The sequence below is a fragment of the Pyxicephalus adspersus genome, chromosome 2, assembly GCF_032062135.1.
Source record: "Pyxicephalus adspersus chromosome 2, UCB_Pads_2.0, whole genome shotgun sequence".
Taxonomy (NCBI): domain Eukaryota; kingdom Metazoa; phylum Chordata; class Amphibia; order Anura; family Pyxicephalidae; genus Pyxicephalus; species Pyxicephalus adspersus.
The window spans coordinates 81,476,619-81,501,040 of NC_092859.1; the positions used below are offsets into that span (position 1 = coordinate 81,476,619).

The 24,422-nt window shown below is 37.1% G+C and overlaps 1 protein-coding gene across 1 annotated transcript in view; it reads left to right on the forward strand.

The window, feature by feature from the left end:
• LRRIQ1 (leucine rich repeats and IQ motif containing 1) overlaps positions 1–24,422 on the forward strand; it is a 92,671-nt gene that overhangs the window by 12,078 nt on the left and 56,171 nt on the right. The window contains exons 8-13 of the mRNA XM_072399016.1: positions 5,745–5,897; positions 7,246–7,396; positions 8,625–8,818; positions 11,449–11,576; positions 11,936–12,009; positions 12,091–12,184. Of these exons, the coding sequence (XP_072255117.1) occupies positions 5,745–5,897; positions 7,246–7,396; positions 8,625–8,818; positions 11,449–11,576; positions 11,936–12,009; positions 12,091–12,184 (794 nt within the window). The remainder of the gene's footprint in view (positions 1–5,744; positions 5,898–7,245; positions 7,397–8,624; positions 8,819–11,448; positions 11,577–11,935; positions 12,010–12,090; positions 12,185–24,422) is intronic.

The following is a 24,422-nucleotide window of genomic DNA, read 5'->3' on the forward strand; positions in this document are numbered from 1 at the left end:
TTAGGCTTAGTCTACACCGACTGTTTCCCCAGTGTTTACCTTGAGGCTTTAAAAGCCCATGTTTGAAATTCCCATGCATTCCAATGGGCTAATCCACACCAGGTCCTTTCCTTAAGGCACGTTTTTGAACGTTAAAGATAATGCTTCTTGCAATGTTTTAAAAATTAAAACGCAGGCTTAACATAAGTTAACATAGGTTTAATTGAGTCCGAAGATTTCAATAGAGGCGTTTTCGCGTGTTTATAAGTGATTGAAATTTAGACACGTAAAAATGTGGAAAAACACAACATAGATGTTTTCCAGTGGTTTAAAGGCAAGCCTTAAAATGCTAGTAAAAGTGCATAAAAACACAAATGCAGTGCATTCCTACAAATGCAGTAGGAATGTTTACATGCGTTTTTAAAACTGTCCACGTATACTAAGGCTTAAAAACGGTAGAATTTTTATTTTTAAAAAGGTAGAATTACTTAAAAAAAAAGGTGTCTCACCTCCCCTTTCAGCAATCAAAACAAAATGGGGGTAAAAGCCTCCCGGGATACTCACATCATGCATCCTGGGAGGCTCTTGGCTGCTGCTTCTGCGCATGCCCTAATCTCAATGTAAGAAAAATTGCTGATCTCATGAATGCGCAGGGGATGTTTAAAATAGTACTAAGGGATACTACACAGGGGAAGAAGAGGGAGGTTTAAGGGCACTTAAAGAGGGAGCAAACCCAAAAACCACTCAAAACAAAAAATACACTTTCAATCCCGCAGAGCAGTCCATCAGCCGGAGGTTTCTTCCATTGGGTCCCACGTCATCCTGGCATAGGTCTTCGGGCCGGCGCACTAGGCACCACCACGTTCTCTTTGTTCTTTCGGGTTCCTCTTCCTACATTACCCGACGCAGGCACGAGATCAGGTGACATAGATGGGTAAAACACTTGCCAAACTCACTGCGCATGCGTGGGATCAGACATTGACCCTTTTATGTAAAGTGAAAATTCTGAGTTTAGGTACGCTTTAAGGTGCTGACTAGATATAGGCTGTTGCCATGCATATGGATGGGCCCAACATGCTGTGCTAATGCTTTTCGGGCAAGTTTTACAAAAAAAAAGTCTCCTTTACCTTGAGGAAAATAGCATGAGAAATGATATACTTTGATGTCACTAGACATATAGCTTCACCTCATCATCTTTTCAAAACAAAGCCTTGTGTGGTGTCATGGGTCACACTTTAACAGTTTCTGATATTCTCCTGTCACTGATTTTCTTTGCATGACGCATATGCATGTGGTTAGTTAGTGCAAAGCATACTCATTGTGTTTTCCCTCTGGTTCTGGTCCCGGTTCCAAAAATTGACTGTATGTGTGTTGTATTTATTATACATTACATTTGGTTAGATGAAATGGTAAATGTTTACTGATTTCGCCTGAAAATAATTAAAACATAGGCTATCCAGAACATGTTTTTGTACTTTGTTCTATGATTTAGAAAGCACAGGAAATTGAAAGTTTTGTGGGTTTGCAGCAAGTAATATCCTCAGTGCTTATAATTTAGCAACATAATATATTAAAGACACATATGGAGACACATTGTAAAAAAGTACCAATTGCCACTTTAGCTGTTCAGATGAATCTGCCAAATTGTTTCCAGTTGCTTGCACTGTGCCCTTATTGTGCTATGTGTGCTGCAGTGGAAATGAGCTTTTCCTTCAATAGAGCACCCCGGAGCAGAACGATGGGTGTAATTACATCAGTATTTAGGTGTTTTACTTGTACATCTTAATCCAAGTATATTCGTTCTGATTTATCATCAGACTGGTGTATTTGTAGGGCTAAATATATTCTTGTTGTTAGAGGACTGTCACCTGATATGAGTATGTTAAACTAGTTTGATGAATAATCACACCTATGGGTACCTTGTGACATTAAACGTCAGCTGATTAGTGTTGTAGTGAGCTGCAGTGTGGTCTGGTTTGCATTTTTATTATCGAAACATAGAGTTTTTGTTGATTTGATATCTAATATATTTGACTAGCCTAATTCAAAATACCCATACAGTGCTCAACCCAGAAATTTTTTCAAGCCGGGTGGGAAGAAATTTTAGGTGGGTGGCAGCCCCTTTATTGTGAACAAACTCTTTGGTGACCACCCAAAAACAGCCGGGTGGGTGCAGAAAAGTGCCGGGTGGTGCGCCCAGCTAAAAGTGCCTGGGGAGAACCCTGCCATAGCTATTTTCAGACCCCAGCCATGAGAGGTGTCTATCAAAATCAAAACTTTCATGGCAAGTGGTACATTTTATACTTTCCTGGAAATCAATGCAGTTAGAATTAAAATTCTCTAGGGATATATCTAAAGTCAGTGGGAGATTCAGACTTGGAAGCCTTTCAAAGGAGCACTGGCTTGGACAATATTCTTTTGTCATTCATGTACAGGTAGTCTTTGAGTTAAGGATATCCAACAGGATATCCATACAGACGCACCCTAGATATGAATGGGGCTTCCCTGCTCGGTCCTGTGCAGAAAGAAGTCTGGAGGAGGAAGGGGTTGCATGACTTGCAGAAGAAATATTTTGCTAAATACAGCTGAGGTTGTGGGTCAGGGGTGTCAAACTCAAATACACAGAGGGCCAAAATTAAAAACTTTGACAAAGTCACGGGCCAAACTTGAAGTTTATTGAAAAATTAGAGGAAGTTTTTTTCTTCTTATTAGATATAAAACCTTTTCATATTGAAACAAAGAGGTTTTGCTTAACATTCAATATGGAACAAGCCTATAATAGAGAAATAGCACCGCTACTACGATTCCCTGCTTCAATAAAACAATTCATATTTAGAATTCCTTTGGGGGCCAAAAAATTCCTTTGGGGGGCCAAATTTTGCTCTCGGGCCAGAACTTGACACCCCTTTTTTTTTGCTTTGTTTGTGATTAACTCACAGTGAGGATTTTATACACTAACTGATACCACGCTGCCTAACAATATATTGAGACAAACATCTGTCCTAATTGCATTTATCAAAATAATGTACCTGTTCTGACTTACATACAAATTTAACTTAAGAACAAAACCACAGTCCCTATCTAGTATGTGACCCAGGGCTACCTGTATAAAGTTACTACAAGAATGATAGTATGCCAGTTACTTTTTTATTGTACGTCTCCTTATTTATATTTTTCCTTTTTATTAATTGCAGACTATGCTAACAAGAATATATGATTATGGCAGAGAGAGTGACAAACTAAAACAGCTTGATTAGACCATACCATGCATTATAACGTGTCACAGAAATGCATTGTAGAGGTGTGCTGGGATGCATTGCTAGTCACAGTCAATGGAACACCAGTACATACCTACAGTGTGATGAAACACAGATGCTTTATAGTGCACCACATCACACGTATATGTTCTGTAGCTGCACTGACAAAGATCTTCATGAATTTATATTTTCATGCATTACCAGCCCAAATTATTGGACTACCCAAGACAACATCCCTCAATGCATGAAAGCACATTTCTTGTCTGCATTGTAATATAGCTTGCATGAGCCCTAACACTGTAACTGTACAGAAATATCAGCATTAAGAGATGGCTTTAGGATTGGTAGCTTCATTGATCACTGTGTTATCCATCACATCCATTGTCATTTATCCTGGCAAGCTTGGTCTGATTGTTGGTAAGATATTAACGTGTTAATATGTTAACATGGAACCAAAATATTACTTTAAAAATTGTGATCAGGCAGGGTTTTATTGCAGAAAGAGACAGGCAATGTCCCTTCTATAATAAACCGTACTCACTTACCTGATCCCTCCCTTACCTGTCAATATTGCTGAGCTGCACATGAACTCCCTCCTGCATGGATGTTACATCAACTCAGCCTGGCTAATCCAGATGGCTGGGATCTAAATAAAAGATAAGAGAAGAAGGAAAATGACGGCGGCATAAACTATAAACTTGTAAAACTGCCTGTATGAGCAGAAGTGTCTTAACGTGGATACTTAACGTATGGCATTGCTGTCTTACAGCTATCAGCCATGAGCTATGGTGAGATCAGGTCAGTAACTATTGGTGTTGCAGTGAGAAGAGAAAATAAAAACATAATAGCACACATTTTTATCCTTCAAAGGTAAGATTGCAGTATTATTACTGGAGCTGAGGTTTACATTCTTACAAATGTGCTTTGTTCCTTTTCATTGTTTTCAACAGAATTTAAACTTTCAGTTTTTTCATATTAAAAAAAAAATACACTTCATGTAGTATGGGAAGAAACTTTAGAGAATTTAGTCTCAACAATAAATGACTCCACAATCTCCTGATGTGTTCACTTACATTTCTTCTATTGCACAAAATGATCAGGATTAAAGTGTGTACTGAACATAGCTAACTAGATCTTTTACACAATAATCAAGCACACCTATCATGGTCTTTGGAAGACCTAATATATTTGTTGGTCTATGATGTAATTTATGGTTGTCACTTTTGATCTATGCAATGAGTACTATACTGTAACTGCTATTGGCAGCTTCTGCATGAATAAAGCCTGCAAACAACTCAGGATTCATCAATAAATACAATGTGACTGTACTGTCACAGATACACCATCACAATGTCAATTGAAATTGGAAGATACACTTGAGGAGCACAGGGAATGTGAGCGTGGGGATGATAGATTGTGGAATAACCTTTCAGTAATCACTTTAAAGGGGCAACAAGGACTAAGGAAGGAATGCTCCCCTACTGATCACCACTAAGGGGGGGGGGTACAGTAATGTTGCTGGCAATAGGAGGTGTTCGATAGGAGGGTTTAGGTGGCTCTTTAAAAGTGTGTTAGTATTGCTGTAAGGGGGGAGTTGTGCTGTATGTGTATTGGGGAGGGGGGTGTTATGGGTAAGGTTATGGATAGGTTTTCTTTTCTACCCTAGGCTCATACTTAAGACAAAGCAGTTTTGTCTGGCAAAAAAAGTACGTTGGGGCATTCATGTTCTAAGTTTTTACCCACGTTACTGTAGCTTTGTCTGTGAGTTAAGGGTCATCATCCTGCTGTAAAGTAAACCTCTTCTGTCGTCTTAACCGGTGCAAAATCTTGGCTATGGCTATCTCAACGCTCTGATGTTTTTTTAGTGACCCATGAACAATAAGTTTTCATTTCAACATTATTTGGTGTTTTTTTAAATAATCTTTTCCACAAATTTCACAAAATGTCTACAAAAAAACTAGGGCCTTCCAGAAACAAGTGTATTTATAATGAGGTGATGTGACTATAGTAAACTCCATTTACCTAACCATGTGACTGGTAATATTGAATTAACATTCTGGCTTACCATACAATGAAAATCACTATCCCAACTGTTGCCCATATAGTTCTGTAAAACACAATTTCCCATATTACTTGTTACTATGTACTTCTGTCTGTACTTTAAAGAATTATTCTCCTTACATTTGATTGTGATGTACTTCCTGTTCAATGAGAAACCAAGTTACTTTATTCAATACAGTACAGATTATTTTTTTATAATTTAGGAAAGATATTAATTATTTTCACTGATATGGTGGCATAAAATTCTGTTTAAAAACATTTTCCTTGCAGGTTGTAATACTATAATATTTATAAAAGTACAAGGAGTATGAATATTTATATATATAAATATATATTATATATTTACATGCAGTATAAACCCTCCTACATTAAACATAGTTTTGCTCATAAGAATATGGGATTGGGTCTCCTCTTCCTGCATTAACATATAAATGTTGTTGTTTTTAGGTTACAACAGTGACTCTACATGACTTGCCGGGATGTAGCCTTTCTACATTATCAAACTGTGAAAAACTTAAATATCTTTCTCTGAGGCGTTGCAGTTTACCCGCACTTGATTGCATAAATAATTGCAAGCAACTACAATATATTGATGTACAGGTACTCATGTTTTCTATATCTTGCTTTTTTATTTGTTTACTTACATTGACAAGCCATGCCAAAAATATAATTTGTTCTTTGTTTTCTACAGGAACATTTATTTTTGGGGTATATATATTGTATATCCTACCTTTATATAATTTTCTATATTTATATATCATTTTACATTTGCACACTTTCCCAAGAAAGCACCATTATAAAATAGTAAAATATTAATAATTTTTCCTATTTTCATATTTCACTGGAAGGATTGTCTAATCCATGTCATATTCCATGGGAGTTGACAACTAAAAACTGCTCTTTACAGTTTAGGCCTAGTTATTCCCAGAATGACCCAGAATAATATAAAGTGAGCCAATCATGCATTAAAATATACATATTTATTTATAAAAGTATGTGGTAAAAGGAATATTTTATTTACATTGTTGGATCTCTGGGGATTTTAGAGAGGTTTCATTTATCCTGGCCAGGCCCCCTCCTCCTCCCTAAAACACATATCTGTAATGAAAGAAGTTACGGTAGTTCTGTGGAATGACGTACAGGTGTCATCTTGTGAGAAGACACTTTAGTCCATTGCAAGAGCAGTGTCCTGCTTTGTATTTCACGGGACTTAACTCTGAAGGGAGGTGACTTCATTCTCACCTAGTAACTTAAGGCAGAAGAGAGGAGTATCTTTTACAGGCACCTTTTTCACCTACAATGAGTTGGTGATTTGTGGAGGGGACCCTGCCAGTGGAAACTTTGGTGAAAGGTATACCAAAGAAAACTTTTATTTTGGTGGAAGTTGGAGGTATAGGTTAAAAATAAAAAAAAATTATAGCACGCAGGTTGTTTTTACCAGAAGGGACTGGTGTCCCTTTTACTATAACATATTCTTATCTGCCTGTTCACAATCTTTTCAGTATTGTACACTGAGCTGAGTATGCGCACCCCAGTGTACGATTCTGACACACCCATCAATGGGAGTGGTTATAACCCTTCTGGTTTTTGACGATGTTTGAAGGTGGTCCTGTTTTTTAAAAACACAGCTCAGGGCAGACTGCATTCACATGTGTCATAATTTGGCCCACTCTCCTTTTCCAGGGAAACCTGTGATTTGCTTATCATAAAGTAAACCCACCTGGATTTCAGAGTTACTGCCTGCAGTTACCATTGCCGACCAGTATACTAACCATATGCTTACTGTTTGCACTGGTTCTGATTTTTGCAACTGGTATCATTTACAACAACCTGTATATTATAATGATTGTCAAATACAGATTCAATTACTAAATGTTCAAAGTTAACCTTAAAAAAAGATTTTATTGAATGCTGTACTAGTAATTCATGTTTATGTTGGTTCACACAGGAAAACTGCATAAATGTCATTAACTGTGAAGATCTGGAAAATCTGACTGTCCTTTTGTTGAACAAGAACCAAATTACATCAATACATGGACTAGACAAGTGCACAAACCTTAGGAGTCTGGAGTTATCATTCAATTTAATTACTAGAATCAGTAAGTGTGATATATTATAAAGCATATTTTATCTGTTTATATCAAAGAAAAGATTAATATTATTTACATTTATTTATATTTTATTTTTATTATTTATCTAGACTATATTCTGTACTGATTATAGAAACTAGTGAGAATCTTATAGAGCCAATGTGATGATTTGATGTTTCAAGCTAATCTCCCAGCTAATATAGACCATAAACTACACTTCTTCCTTCCAGGCAATTCATATTAATAGTATTACTATTGTGGCTACAACATGCAATCTTTAGCTGCCTTTGTGATCACGTTCGCTAAGATAACTTTTTCGCATCGCTTTGCTAAGCTGTGAATGACTGAAGTGACTGAACATAGCAAGTGGGTGATACCAAGGATGTCATTTTGTCCTTTACTAAAGGTCCTAAAGTGGAACTATAGTTAAACTTTCCCATCTGTGTCTATAGGTTTACCACAACATTGACAGGGTTACTTCTGTTTTATTATCATGACTGATAGGGTTAGCTAGAAATCTGTATTTGATGTAGTGAGTGTAGAAGATAAGCTTGTAATTGTAGTGCAAATCAGGGAAGAAAAATTCTATTGATGGAAAAAACCTGGTTGTTCATTATATATCCATTAAATGAATTCTTTGTATGCAAGCTTTGTAATTACCTAAATACTCAATCACAGGGAGGAAAAAAGTGGCACCAGGAGCCAATTTGGTGTCAGAACAAAGGGAATATGAGATAAGATTTTGGGGTGACAGAGGGATTACCCCATTGGTGTGCTTTTTCCTTTCATACTGAATAGTCACAGGGAGTGAGAGCTGTCTAAATCTTTACAATTGATGTACAGAAAAAATGTTAAAAGTAAATCAGCTCCTATATATGTAATAAAATAAATTTGTATATATACACTTTAATGCATACCTCCACAAAAGCATATACTTGCCTTCCTTTAGCTCCCCTGACACATTGTTCAGTTTATGGGGGTGAAAGAATTGCCCTGTATAGTATTAGTAGTAATATCTTATGCAGGCCTATGACCTCAGTGTGTCATAACATTAGGCTAAACATATCTGAAGATTTTGTCCATCCCTATATAGAAAGGTTGGGGCCATTCACCAGCTTTGTCTCACAAGGTGATTTGCTTGATCTGTCTCTATGAACTTGTATTTTTCAATGTAAAAACCATCTGTTCTAAGCACTGCTTACAAGGAGAGTGATGATACATATTTGGCTTGGTTTAGGTGGGCTGGATTCTCTTAGAAATCTTCAGAGGTTAGTCTTGGACCATAATCAGCTTATCTCTACAAGAGGTCTGGAGAGCACACCTCTGCTCACTTACTTGGACTGCTCTTACAACTATCTTACCGAGTTTGAAGGAATTCAGAATTGTGGCTTGCTGCAGATTCTAAAATTACAAGGGAACAACCTAACCGAGGTAAAGTAATACATTATGTGGCTTTCATGCATCTTTTTCATGTTCAAAATGACAAATTATAGCTAACAGGATTATGGTATGTAACCTTTTCATAACTGTAAAACAGTTGTACCTGCTCTTTTATTCTCACCGGCTTAACATGCCAACATCTTTATCCCTTTTCAACCTGAAAATCGCATATTAAAATTATGGGCTACCTCTGTGGTCAGTAAGTACATATATGTTTCACAAAAAGTAGAAGTACAGTCATCCCAAGATAATACTTTAACATTGCTTCAACATTGTAGACCAGGTCAGGACCAGTAAATAAAAAAAAAAATGTTAAAAAGAATTGTACTTAAGGGTATTGCTTTGGGTACAATATGTTGTGTGCTTGCAGGCTTTAGTATTGTAAGTTTGTCCGTCCCTGTCTGGGCACAACAGCAGCAGTTGCGTATATTCTTTAGCCGTTCTAAAGAAAAAGAACACTGGTCACTGCAAGAATCTGTAAGGATGACATTCTTCCCACTGATCACCAGGCCGATGTACTGTGAGTTGTGTATATTGAACATATTAAAATATTGAAAAGAACGAGAAAAGAAGGTTTTTTTTGGCAAAAGTTAAATTATATTCGACATTTCACTTCAATCAAGGTGTAAATTACAGTTTAACTTTGTGATAACCACTTGTCGTCATTGTAAACCAGTTCCCGCCCTGGCTGCTAAACTACGTCCACTGCTCGTACCACCGGTGGCAGAAGTGAGGGCAGAAACTGGTTTACGATGACGACTCTGATGGGGACTGACGTCTACTGACTGGAGGATTCTCTGGGAATGCGCGTGCACTGCTCCGTGCTGGAAGAGAGGATGTTACGAGCAAATGCATGTTCCCTGAGCCACCGCCATTACTGAATTGAGGAGAAGCTGTGAGGCGAGAGCTGCCGCAAGAGGAGAGAAGGGAAGGAGAAGAGAAAGGTGACTGAATACCGAGAGGGCTTACAGAGGCTGAGAGGAGCCGTGGCTGAAGATGGGGAGACGGTGAAGAGAGCATGTGTCCTGGAGACAGAATATTCCCCACTCCACACTTTTCAACATTTGCTACCTATGAACTATGGTCTCTTTAAGAACCATGCCTGTCACCTAACATTCTGTTGTGGTCCCACTGAATCACCTGAAACGCATCAGCATTGAGACGTATTGCTTTGCCCACAGTTACTATTGAGACATTCTTGTCTAGTTGACAGGCATCTTCCCCAGTGTTGTTACATGGGGTCACCTTTTATATGTATGTTGATGTGATTATCACAAAGTTGTTAAACTGTGATTTACACCTTGATCCAAGTGAAATGTTGAATACAACTTACCTTTTGCAGAAAAATACTTTTCTTTTCTTCTTCTTTTCAATGTTTTTATAAGTTATGCACACACAGGGTTTGGTAACAAAACCTTTACTAGAAGTTACAGGGTACCAAAATCCACTGTTTACTATTGTGTATATTAAAGTAATAGCAGGGAGACCTCAACGTTTTTTTCAAGGGTTCCCCCATGTTTAAAAAGGTCAAAAAGGTTGGTTCATTTATTAACCTCTCTGGCAGTCTGATTATAAGTATTTTTAAATGTCAAAGCAACACATTTAAAAATACTTATTATTTTAAGTTTCCCGCCTAGTCTCGCCCCCCAGCCGCACCTCCACACGTCGCGTCCCCTGGCCTCACGTTCCCAAGTTCACACACCGAGGACGCAGATCCCGGGCAGACATCACCAGGGGACACAGATGCTGGGTGGGCATTGCCAGGAGACGCAGATGCCAGGCATCGCTGAAGGATACCGCGGGCGCCCCTGGAGGATGCCATGAAAATTAACCCCAAGCCACACTCGGGAATAGCGCCAAGGAGGTTAAGCAATACTTTATGGTAATGTATTTTATGCAGATTCTTCAAGTTGTTAAATAGGGAGCAAAGTATTTGCTGGTCCAAGTTTTCTGCTGTTATTTTTTTCAGTATATATATATATATATATATATATATAGTAAATTTTACAGTGTTTTACAGAGAACTGTTTATATGTCCCTAAAAGAGATAACAAAGTAATGTCCCTACCACATATACTATGGGGTCTACATTGGATTAACCAAGTACATTTCTAGAGAAAATGGTAGCTGTTCCACTAGAACATACAGTATTTCATGCATTCATGCATGTAGAAAATTCCATAGTTAAATTTGCACTGCAAGGCATGGTATGTAAGTTACTGTGTGTTAAGATAACCTGCATGGTAATGCACATATTACTACAACACAGAGAAGTGAATCTGGTCTTCCTGAACAATGTGCTGCTGTGAATATTTTAATGGTCTAATTGGCTACAGTCTGCATAGTAAAGCAGAGCAGAGTAATTACAAAGCATAAATGAGGTGTTAATTGGCTTCATGCTAACGAGATATATAAAATAAATTGGTTGTTCAAAAAAATACATAAATCAGAGTATTTGCTAAGATGCAGTGTCTGAGCAAGCAGAGAATTATGATTTTTCACAAAAGGCAGATTTTTACATGACAGCTGAGAACATAAACTATTCTTGCAGTGGACACTGTAAACAAGACCCAAAACACAGTAAAAAGGTTTATTAAGTAAAGTGATTTTGCTTTTTACAGATTCCTAAACTGAATAATCATGTGCTGCTTAGAGAAATGTATCTGGATGATAACAACATCACAACATTGAATGATATGTCGTCATATTGGCTACCTTTGTTGCAAATGTTTTCAGTCTCAAGGAACAGGTACGTAATAAATTGTATTTATCATTAGCAATGTGGAGCAATAAACTGTTAAACCTGCTGTATTACATCAGATCATAACTAGTCACGAGGCTGAAAGGGAAATCCAGGCTCTCTGGAAAGTATACCAACATTTATATTTTTCTTTCTGTACTCGCTAATTCTGTAATCAGCTTTCTCTCTGCCACTGAAATTGATACATCACTGTACAGATCTGCTAGAAACCACTTGTATTTACATCATTGGCAGTTCTGTTTTGTATCATCATGAACATGGAAGTAATGTTACAGATGTGACTGCACATGCTGGTATTTCTGAATTCCATGAATACATACATTCATATTTCTGGTTTTATTTTGTAGTGTGTCACATCTTTCACCCTTTCATTCCTTTGTCTCCTTGGAGTACTTGGACCTCAGTAACAATTGCTTATCAGGTAGGTGAAAGAATTATTTCATGGATTTTTGCTATACATGATTTTTTTTACAGGTGTTTACACTTTTTTTTTTATTTTAAGAGCTACAGGCAGTATCCGAGTCGTTGGATGGCTGTTTGAGTTTAAACAGACTGAGAGTGAGCAAGAATCCTTTTCTTCAAGAAGCCAGCTGGAGGTAAATTGTAGTTTAAACAATCTCTCAGAGAAAACCTGTCATGATAGCTTGGCAGCCTTTAGAACCACATGAGAGTCCCAGGTCTTCTAGGTAATGACAATCTTGACATCTCCAACTAAACCATACCTATAGTGAGTAATATGGAGGCTGCCATTGGTTATTTTTCTATAATAATATTTTCTAGCTGTCATACTTATCAAGTGGCTTCAGTAGTTTCTGAACTAGAACAGCTATTTTTATCAGGAGGTGTAACTTGACTCTTACTTTTCTGATCTGCATATTTGTTGCTTGTAAGTGTCTAAAAATATTCAAGGCAGGTTGCTAGCATTTTCAAACCAAAGCCAGCAATGACAATCATTTTTCTTTATGTACATGTTTCCTAATACAACAGGTAGTGTTTTTTTTTAAATATATAAATATGTTTCTTCTAAGAAGTCACATATTTTGTCCAAGGGTGAAGGCACACAAACATGGTGAAATCCAGATAATGGCCAAATTTATTAAAGCTCTCCAAGGATACAATTTCATCGGTGAAGCTGGGTGATCCAGAAAACCTGGAATATATCTGGTCCAGGATTAAAAACATTTGCTAACAAATAGCAAATGACTTTGAAGAAATACATACTAGGTTTGCTGGATCACCCAGCTTCACTGATGAAAGTATATCTTCTCCAGCCTTGGAGAGCTTTAATAAATCAGGCCCAATGTGTCTGTGCAATTATGCACTAAAGCATACCTTCATCTGTTTGTATATTGCATTCAATAGACTAGAATATAAACATCACTAGGGAACTTTATATTCCTTTACTGCAAAAAGTAGAAGGAAATGTGTATTATAATTCACGTTTTCTGGCATGGCAGTCTCCTGTGTGGCCATCAGATGGCAGTGTTGTACCTCATCATCATACCTGAAGTGAATCAGGCTGGCTATACCAGTCCACGTTCACTTTCATGTTGTGCCAGCAGATGGCACTTCATCTTCATTTAAAACCCTGAAGCTAAATGTTTAGCTTTCCAACATTTTAACATCATTATATTACAGAAGCAATATCAAAGTTATTGGTGCAGATATTTCTTTCTCAAAAAATGAATATGTGAAAATCTACCATATGGCAGCCATTATCAACATTAATGCCTAGAGCTTAAACAATAATCATGTACTTTTATCAGAATATTCCAATTTATTAAGTGCCCATTCCACCACATATGATAATAAACAAATTAAAAATGAACCAAATTCTCCAATCAACTAGCCAAAAACTTTACATCTCATTGCTGAAGTTATGCAAGCATATTGTAACAGGTCGGAAAATAAATAATTAGCATTGCTAATGGCACTGTATTATCCTCTCTTCTACCACAGCTGACAAATTCTTGAATGTGAACTATTTGCTCTGAAATCTCATAGAGTGGGCCTGGGTGTCCAGCAAACCTGAAATAGATCTGGTCCAGGATTCAAAACATTTGATAACAAATGACTTTTTAATTCTTATTATTATTAATATTCTTATTATTATTAATAAACAGGATTTATAAAGCGACAACATATTAAGCAGCGCTGTACAATAAATAGGGGTTGCACATGACAGATACAGACAGTGACACAGAAGGAGAAGACCCTGTCCCGAAGAGCTTACAATCTAGTAGGTGGGGGAATTAATACACTTTAAAGAAATTAAAGACTTTAAAGAAATCCATTCCAGGTTTGTTGGATTGCCCAGCTTCACTGATAAAAGTGTATTTTCTCCAGTCTTGGAGAGCTTTATTAAATCAGGCCCAGTGTATTCAGCCCTATCCAGTTGACCTCTAGTAATTACACAACACCTCCCTCTACATTATGTAAAAGATCAGAGGGGAAAGTATTCTGTACTCTTAAGGTGACAATTTCTACTGTTCTTTCAGATTTGGTATGATGTGTATGTTGTCTCCTTAGGACAGGACGTTCAATACTAGCAGAATCACTGAGTGAAAATAGAAGAAGTGTGATGCAGCCACCACATCTAAAGACTGCTATTCTGCATTATATAAACATTGTGGCAGATTTAAAAAATATTTTATTGAGGTTGCATAATTGAAAATGGATTTGTCTAGGCACTGGTTGTTTGGTTTGCATGGCGTTTTTGACACATTCTCATTTCATTCTGTTATATAAAATATTTGCGGCCCACCTGCTGTGATTATTCCGCCCGGCACATTTATAGCAGCTTTGAACGAACATCGGGGAGGTTGCTCTGCTCGCTCCATTCTCCGCTGTTAGCTGATTAGAGCAGGGCGGAGTGAGGAGAGCACAGCACAGCTATGAGGAGATCAGGACACGGGCTGTCCCTCCCCCTCTCATAGCTGTGCCAAGTCTTTTGGAGAAAAAAGAAACATCGTGCAAACAATGTATCCGCCCAGTGGGCGTGTGTAATGACGTCATCAGTGCAATGTGTGTAAATGCAACATGTCACATTCCTCAGCCTTACAGCTGTCTTTGTATAAAGCTGCATATCCCCTAAACTGTATGTCATAATGACTTGTAATTTTCAGGGTACACAGCGAACTCCTATAGTTAGCACTATTCACAATTTCAGCACCCAAGCTTTTAGAAATTTTATGATATGGGGATCAAATTTGTAAAATCTAGTGAAAATACAACATTGGGGTTGCAGTATTAAAAGCAAGTGCGCCTGGGAGTCCTAAATCAAAAATGCAAATTGGGGACCCCCAGGGCCACTTACATAGAAAGGAACATTGGGGAAGGGCCCCTAAGTTTATACTTATCTCTCACAAATCTATAACTGTCATACTATGTTACACGGTCTGCTTTTCTTCTTTGAACCCCAATTTCCCTAGAATGGTGGGGTGTACAAAGCCGCAAAATGTAGGTGTGGGGAGGGGGGGGGACAATTTTCGATAACCTCACACACACACACACACACTAAAATTTCATTACTTTGGCAAACGCACTGCCCTGTTACACATTACTGCCCATTTCTAACACTGGAAACCCAATTTCTCTAGATCGGGGAGGTGTAGGAAACTGAAAATGTGTGGGGAACATCTGTGGATAACACTGCCTAAAGTTTTATCACAATGGCATCATTAGAACATAAAAAACCCTGCCCATCAAAAGGAAATTGGGGTTTAGGTACTGCTAGGGTAAGTCATGTGTAACAGGGCAGCATGTTTTGATGGGCAGAGTTTATGTATTGATGCCATGGAGATGAAAGTTTGGGGGGTGTTAGCCAGAAGTGTCCCCCACTTGCTCCTATGATTCTGTTTATCTGCTCCTCTCTGTTCTAGAGAAATTGGGGTTCAAGGTAGGGAAGTGGACAATTTGATGGACAGAGGTTTTTAGGTTCTAATGATGCCATGCTAATGAAATGTTAGGGGTTTATACATCTGTTCCCCACTTACACCTACAATTTCAGTTTCCTGCACCTCCCCACAGGACTGAAGCAGAAAGGGCTGCATAGTATTACAGGTATAGTTTGGTTAAAGGTAGGTAAAATATTTAGGGGGGCCACCCCCCAATGCTTCTTACTATGTAAGTGGCCCCGGGGGTCCTTTATTTGCTTTTTCAAATTTGAGCTCCTAGGTGCATTTTCTTACAAAACAGCAACCCAAATGTTCATTTTCTACAAGTTTTTAAACTCGTGATCCCCATATTTTAAAATTCCTGAAATTAAAAAAAGAAATGTTGGTTATTAGTAGCTATGAGAGTCCCCTGTGTACCCTAATTACAACCAACAATTTAGGAGATCTTAAGGATTGAACACAATGAGTTCTTAGGCTGCAGAGTCTGACAAGCAGACTTTACATACACAGCTATCACACTGCGGATTGATTAAATTCACAGGAAGTTTTTGTTTTTGGAAGTGATGAGAGGAGGGCACTGGCTGTCCTGCCCCCATCTGGAATCACATGCATGATGCTCTTTGTGTTACCTAGGTATAGCGCTAGGAGGTGATATCTGAAGTTAGGCTGAATTCACTTTGGCAGTAAGGTTGCATTTGCTGCGTTTACCCCTCACTTACCTCTCGCCGGGAGCCACTGCTGCTTGAAAAACTGCTAGGCCTGAAAAGCCCAGCACTTACCACCTGTTACCAATCGCAGGTGCCCAGCAGTTATCACAAGTTACCAATCCCAGGTGCCCAGCAATTATCACGGGTTACCAATCCCAGGTGCCCAGCAGTTGCCAAGAAGTAGTCATTTAGGAGGGGCATTTTTTACTGCCAATGTGAGCTAAGGCTAATTTGTTAATCCACATTGATCACAATATTACACTACTACAAGGTATTACACTAATAAAACATGAAACTTTAGGGAGTTGGATTAAAATACACAGCACTGGACTGTGAAGGTATAATCTAAAAAATGGAAAAATTGTATATTCTAACAAGCCAGGCTACAGTTTCCCCCCACCCGGCTGAAAAAAATTTCTGGGGCGAACACTGATCTTTGGTAAATTAGGAGTGCATTTAGCAGTCCCAATTTTCATTTAGGACCACAGAACAATCTAGCCCCCAATTGTTGTGTTGTAGAAAATAGGACAGTGGGATGGTTTAGGTATTTTAGGAAAAGATCATAGGCAGGGCTGATGCCAGTCTCTGAAAACTGGTTGTCAGACCATAACATAAATTGGGAGCTGTGTGTATTTGTAGTAGATCAGCGGGTAATATTCTGTACTTGCAGAATGGGTAAAGCAATCAAACACAGAAATGTGCATGTATTGCAGAGATGTACTACATGTACACTTTAGGCCACAATGACAATAGACCAGTTGTCTATTTTTCTGTGTCGGTAATATACCTTTTTCTGTTTGGTCTCAGGCAGAGCAAAGTTTATATCTCTGTAAATAGGAAAGATAAAAAAACACAGCTTCCTATCCCTATCATTGGAACATATAGGGATGTGTAGATTTGAGCAAAATATTATGTTTTTATTTTGTTTTTGCTATGAACAAAATGAGATAAAACTTAAATGAAGGACAGTTTATAATGTAGCTTTTTTCAAGCAATACATTCTAAATCTATGTCTTACCAATTTCTGATTAACTTATTTCTGTTTAAGAATTAGGATCCTAGGGGAGCTATAAAACCAGCTTGTTCTTAAGCGTTTCAGCTTTACTATGTACAATAAACAGTTCCCAGGTACAATATTTTTATCCTGTGTTCATATATGTTGAAGTGTTTCCTAAAATAAGATTTTAAAGACCTCACATAAGGAAGCTTTTACATTTATTTTTCACATTTTTAAGTATTACTTTTATTTGAAAAATGTTTAGCTATATACAATGTATGAAACAAGTGTTCCATAAAAAAGAGGTGTGACACTACAGTGCTTACTTATTACTTTTAAGGGATTTGGTTTATAAACATTATACCCATAAGAAGTTGCTGTTCATTTCCCCATTCAGGTTATTAGGTTCTCAGAGGAGCAATCATTTGACTTAACAGCCAATTTCCAGTATTAGAGGCAGAAAGCTCCTGTGCTGATAATGTAAATGGTTTGTTTTCCTCAGACTTGATTGTCCTCTACTTACTTTTCTTCAGGTATGGTAAAATGGAAATGTTAGAAAGTTCCTAAGTTCTTTTTAGGTTGTGAAGTTATATTTTTTTCTTCACTATATTTTTTATTAAAAGAGATATGTAACAATACAGCAAAACATGGCAATAACATCAATATTTTTTATTTTCTATTATTGAACTAAAATGTTTAGAGTAATCTTAAGCAACATGAATTTGTTTACAATGCTGTGTACACATGTGCAATAATTCTCATTGGAAAGGATCTTTCACAATCCTTTCCAACGGCTAAGGACTGAAAGATGCATGAATGAGCTCTGTACATAGAGCGCCGTTCTCTTTTATGGAGAGGGGAGGGGAGAGGGCAAGCAGCACCTCAATATGCTCCCTCCTCTTCTTTTCTATTACATTTGTTCATTGTCCGTGGATCCGCCAGGATGGATCCATGAACAATGAACGGCGACCGCTGTACACACACCAGATTTTCATCCGATAATCGCCTCAGGGATCATCTGACGTGTCTATGTAGCCTTACATCCAAGATACAGATAATCTAAAGGCAGTTTCCCAACAAATAATTTGTAAATTGTATTATTATACAAATTATACAGTAGGCCATTTGCAAAGTGAGTCAGATTAAGTAATTAGCTACAATATTTGGATATTTTAAATTATCTTTTTAATATTGTTTTGGATATTACAAGATTTAAAAAATTATTTATAGAACATAACAAGTACAACCAGTATTTATAATTATGGCTGTGTATGGCACCACAGTGGACTTACAATTAGGCAATCTAGATTGACATGAAGACTTTCAGTTTTTCTAAAAAAGTGTAACAAAAAATGTATGTAAGCTATTTGAAAATTACCAAGATTATGCACATATTTCTCTTGCCCTCCTAAAAAGTAATTGGAATAACTAACATATAACAAGAACCGTAAATGTTAAATAATTGATTTTCAGTACTTTGGTAAAAATATTTTGCAGGCAATGACTGTATAAAGTCTGGGACCCTAGGGCATGTCTTAGTTTTCTATCATAGTCATCCTTTGAAAGGCTTCACTACAACTGTCTTTGGTTGGTGTTTCTTTTGCGTCATTCTGTCTTTAATTTTATCTTTAGCAAGTGAAATGCAGGTACAGTTGGGTTGTGGTCAGATAAGTGACTCAAAAAAAAAAAAACGAATATTCCACTTCTATATCCTTATAAGCTCTTAAGATTTGTTGTTTGCAGAGTGATTTATTTTAAAGCTTTTTATTTTGCACAATAGTTTACCTTCCAGTTTGCTGTGTGAATATATGTGAAAATAGAACAGATGATGACACTTAGAAACTCAGCTATAAACAAAAAAATATATATAAATCATGCGTACAACCTTAGGATTTCTATGAACATGAAAATAAAACTTATTGTATCAAGGGAATAATACAACTGCAACATGGCTACATGAAATATGCCTTCTTTTGGTATACATTCCTAATATAATTGCTGCTATACCAATATTACTACATTCTTGTGCTTGCTACCATATGCCATACTTTCATAGCAGACTTCAGTTTTAAAATAAAGATAGGAATGCTAAGGAGAAAAAAATATTTTTGTTATTATAAATTGTTGCCATTACATTTTCCCCACACAAACACTTGCAAACACAATCCTTATTCATGCTAGATTCCAAAATGTCAACCCTTCTTGGCTTTTTTTTTTTTTGTGCAGATATATTTTAAGTTTTGCATAATTATATGACAGTCCAGTAAGCAATTTAACCTAGACTTATAAAGATTCTTTCCTTCCAGTCCCAAAAGTGTAAAACTTTATGCCATTGTAAGCATCAGTGCTTGCCAGATGCCAGTCCCCTAATCCAACACCACACTCTTCGCCTATAGCAAGCCCCTGCTCAGCTTTGGAAGGCTGGTTGCCCTGTGCCAGCATGTGGTGGCCCCCAGGACCTTTGTGTACAAAGCATGGTGTCTGGTGAAGGAATGACAGCGGAATAGGTTCTCTTATGCTCCTTGAGTCTGGAGGTTTTGTAATGTTTTGGTGAGATAAAGCCCCTATTCTTGTGTCTATATTTTACTTATTAGTCTCAGCTATGCACAGGCCTTTATATATAAATAGGCCTACTATTGCTCATGACTCTGCTGTGAAAGCCTTTTGGTTGGTGAAAAGGATGCCCGCTAACAAACATAAAAAATTGCAGCAATGTTCTGTTTGTTTTGGGGAGCACCCTGTTAGTTACAAATAGCATATAGTATTGGTGGAGCCTTGGATCCCGATAAGTCAGATATTTCTCAGATCCAAATGTAAGGCCAGCCCTGGTTAACCAGTAAGAACAACAGAATGTCACTGTAAGGCTGATAATTGAAACTATTGAGCGATGAGAGTGCTACACTATTTAAACAATTCCAGTTAATCTTTATTTGCCACAAAGACCGTTCCTTTTGGTACAAGAGCTAAAGGGGCTCATAAGAAAGGAATGGAACACCCATGGGCATCAGAAAAATAACTGCCTCTTCACCCAGAAACCCAGTTGTTTCTGTGAGAGCAAACTGGGATATTATGTAGTGCCAAGGAATGGGAAATGTGGCTGCCTTTTGCCGCATATTATATCAGCCTGCAGGATATGACATAGACAGGCATATGTCCCCCCAGTTTCTAGTTCTACTGCCAAAAGCCTATTTTGGCAGTAGAACTAGAAACTGTGACTGGAAGCCGGATATATCTTTTTACAATAAAGGGACATCCGTTAGAGTTGATGTTTTGCCTGAAATTGAAGGTGATGTTGGCAACCATACATCATAGGTATCTGACACTTTCCTAAAAGGGGTCTTGGTTTCTGTGTCAGAAGAAACTGCCTTAGCACTAAAAAAAATGGTTCTACCTTTGGCCAGGGAAGATTTGGGGACAATACATTTGTGAGATCCTAGTTTAGCAAATGTATGAAAAAAATATAAAGGTGATAAACTTTTTAACCCAAGAAGCCAAATATAGCTTTGGATAACCTCTTTAAACTGTTACCATTACTTCATGTATCATATAAAGAAAACAGAAGCATGTTGAGTTTGATCAAGCTTGTCGTTCCATTTTCTCACCCAGATGGTGTTGGATGGCTTATCTTTATTTGTACCCCTTTGGGGGAAGAAAAAACAAAAGAGTGGATTCAGCAGTTTTTTATGGCCCAGTCATGTCCATTCAGTGCATCTCAACACATTTTTAAAATAATATATAACATATAGAGAGAGAAAGTATGCACGAGAGAGTGGTATAGGATATTACAATGATGAAAGGTTAAGGTAGTTTAAAACATTGTTTTATATCTTAATAATTCGTATGTGCTCATGGGAAACATCTATTTTTTCTGGAAGTAAAAAAGGTGGATGTCCTGGTAAATCCAGCTGAATGCAAGTCTTCCTTACATGACCACTAACTTAATGTATCTAGAAAAAAATATTGAATGTGTGCTCGTGTGTTGTATGCTTTTCAAGTGTTTGTCTACAATAATTTAATAATACATGAATGTTTTGTCAGCTATGGACTTGGATAAATCAATTCAGCATTCACATTTTTTATTCTTTGGACAAGGGATTATATTTCTTGGACATTTTATGAATAATGGGATATTAAAAATTATGGAGTTGTTGAATTCAGGCTTGACTTTCTTCAAACACTATACAATAATGAACTTTATATAACCCCTTGATACCTGCTACGGAATTAACCGTAAAGTTTTCCGATCGACTGCTTACTTTCATGTGCAGCCAGAGATAACACCATCAAAACCCAAGTACTAAGAAGCTGTGTTTTACAAATGAAACCTCGGGATCAGTTCTTATACTCCTTAGGGGAATGCATTTCATTGCAGCCATGATTAATGCAGCCATGTGAGTGCCTGAGTATTCACTAGGAAGTTTTCACTAAATGAAATATTGACTCAGCCCTTCAACATGTGAGAAACAGCTGGAAAAAAACTACTGTTGAGATCCTCTAAGTCCCAGATATAATTCTTAACACATTCATCAAATTGATTTGCCACTTATTTTATTTATAACTATTCAGCACTGCTTTGTTCATATTTATTCACATTGGTCATAATGCTTTCACTCATCAATGTCCCCTGAAAAAGGAAATTTGATATAAATCATGTTGGGTTTTAACACTTGTACATTTTGGGAGTGTTCCCTTTGGTGTCAAGTTCTACATTGGCTATATAAATAACAAGAAATACTAGAATACTGGAAATATATATGTAGGTGGTCATTGCCCCATGGATTGTCCATTTCATTGCCCCATGTTTTTTTTTTTTTACACGCCTTTGAGCATCCAAATGTGCAGTGTGTTCATGTACACTATATTTATTAGTCGTCAGTTTATTATTTGTATGTGAATTTGTGTACAAATAGTTATCAATACCTGGCATAGCAAACACTACAGCTAAAGAACTGGAACTATATTCGAAAATTAAGGATCTTATCTCCATTGTACAGCTAACCTCACTTCACTTTATGTTAAGAAAAAACAACAACCCCGTTTAGGTGATCTATGCACAGCAAACTTTGTTGCAGATACATATCTTTTTCAGATCTCAATAAAATGATGTTTGTTTCATCATGCCATTTGCAGTCCTGACTGGGACTGTCTGATTTGTTATAATCAGCTGGTGCACTTGCTGTGTGCTCTAATATGCTCTAAAAAAGATAGAACTTTTCTCCAAGAGTAACACAATTAAGTACTGTCTTTATTACTTTTTATTTGCACTAACAGTTACTTTTTCAGGACAAACTTTCATGGATCTACCTCTAATTCTTCTCTTCTTGGATCAGAGAAAAAGTAGGGGTACATTCATGAAAGTTTGTTCTGAAAACATAACTGTAAGAACAAACAAAAAAAATATTAAGGACAGTACTCAACATTTTTTGTTGTTGTAAGTGCACCAATATAGTTACAATCACCACTCCCAAACAAAAAATCCTATTACAGAGGGTGCCCAAAACAATACTTTTATCCTAGAGGAAATTACATGTCTTTGGGCTTTTTGTTATTTTATCTTAGATAAACAGTACTTGACAGATCGAATGAGGTTTGATGATTTTACAGAAAATAAACCATTTATTTTTGTAGGTAGTTCACTGAGCACAGTCAATACTCTTCAAGGGATAATTCACTTAGTTTAGTAATTTAGATGATGCTTTGCTGATACAGCCATTTATTTGTGTGCAAGGAAAAATATTTCTGTTTTATATTTCCTTGCAGATGATTGGGTATTATTTCTTTGCAACATGAATTTGTTAAGCAAAGTGAAAATTCCATTAACAATATTATTGTTTGTATTTAGTTAAACAACTTCACTGTTCGCATTTTATGTTCGTCAAGGAAGGCAGTGATAGAGTTTAGTGGCCTGATTCATTAAAGCTCTCCAAGGATGGAGAGGATTCATTTTTATCAGTAAAGCTGAGTGATTAAGCAAACATGGACTGATTTCAAATGACTGCTATTTTCCCAGTACTGGCTGAGCCAGCAAATTCAGACTGACTGATGTACAAAAAAAATATATAAAGAATCTCAAAAATAAAATTCACAGGATCATTAGGTAATTCTTGCTGGTGTGAAAGTTCATGCATCTGCATTTAGAGAGAGATTGCCCTAAACTAAAAAAGGAGGCAATGCCAGTTTATGGGGTGGAAGGTATACGTTTTTTTCCACAGCAAATCTTTACATCTGTTGCTAATTTATTTTTTAATAAATGGTTGAAAAGGCAAATGTTGTATGTATCACCTTTATCTGTAGGGGCTGTTTAAATAGAGATCCAATGTTTGCCTGTTTAATTATGTTAAACACATTAATAACTCTCACGGGTATACATACTTTTAACATGACTATACAAGCTATCAGGTCCCTAAAACCATAGTAAGATTATCAAACCCCTCTCAATGAACAGTTTTTATTTTCAGTGAGGTAACCAAATAACCCAACAAAGTGCACAAGTTTTCCCTTAAAAGCATGCATTCAATGTAGTTGTATCATATTTACTGTAGTTGTATTGTACGAAAAAGAGAGGACTGAGACAAGGATGCATTATCTAATCAAAGGAAGTCTTTTAAATTAGCAATTTTTTAAAACCACAAATCTATCAGCAGTGTTATTTTGCTGGACTTGTGATTCACAGTGCAGTTATCTGAAGTATCCTAATAAACATAGATCTACATATGTCAGAAGCAGAAATTGGGTTATTCAGAGAAGTGCTGATGGGTGTAGCTGTTTTTATGGCCGGAGTTCAGTGAACATGTAATTTATGGACATAGAAAATATTAATGTATCACACTAAAGTATGTTTAATGTTTCTTTCCAGAAGCTCTTATCTTTACAAACATAAATTACTTGATACATATGAAAGAGTCCTTCTAGATTTATATCTATAAAAAATGTATTTTTATAATTGTACAGATCATCAGGGCTCATACTTGATGGGCCAGCACTGTGAACTAAACAGTAATAATTTCTTGCCTAGTGCTGACTATATAAAACTAAGAGCTTGTTTATAAGGTAGGAGAGCACAAAGATAACCAACCCAATGCCCCTGATTCATCAATAAAATCCGCGCTCGCTGGAAGCGCGAAAGTACGCGCAGCCAGCGATCGCGGTTTACCGCGGTCCGGACTCAAGTGTGCTCGTACACTCGCCTCCTCACTGCCAGCCGGATTCCTGCCTTCATAATAATGAGCAATAG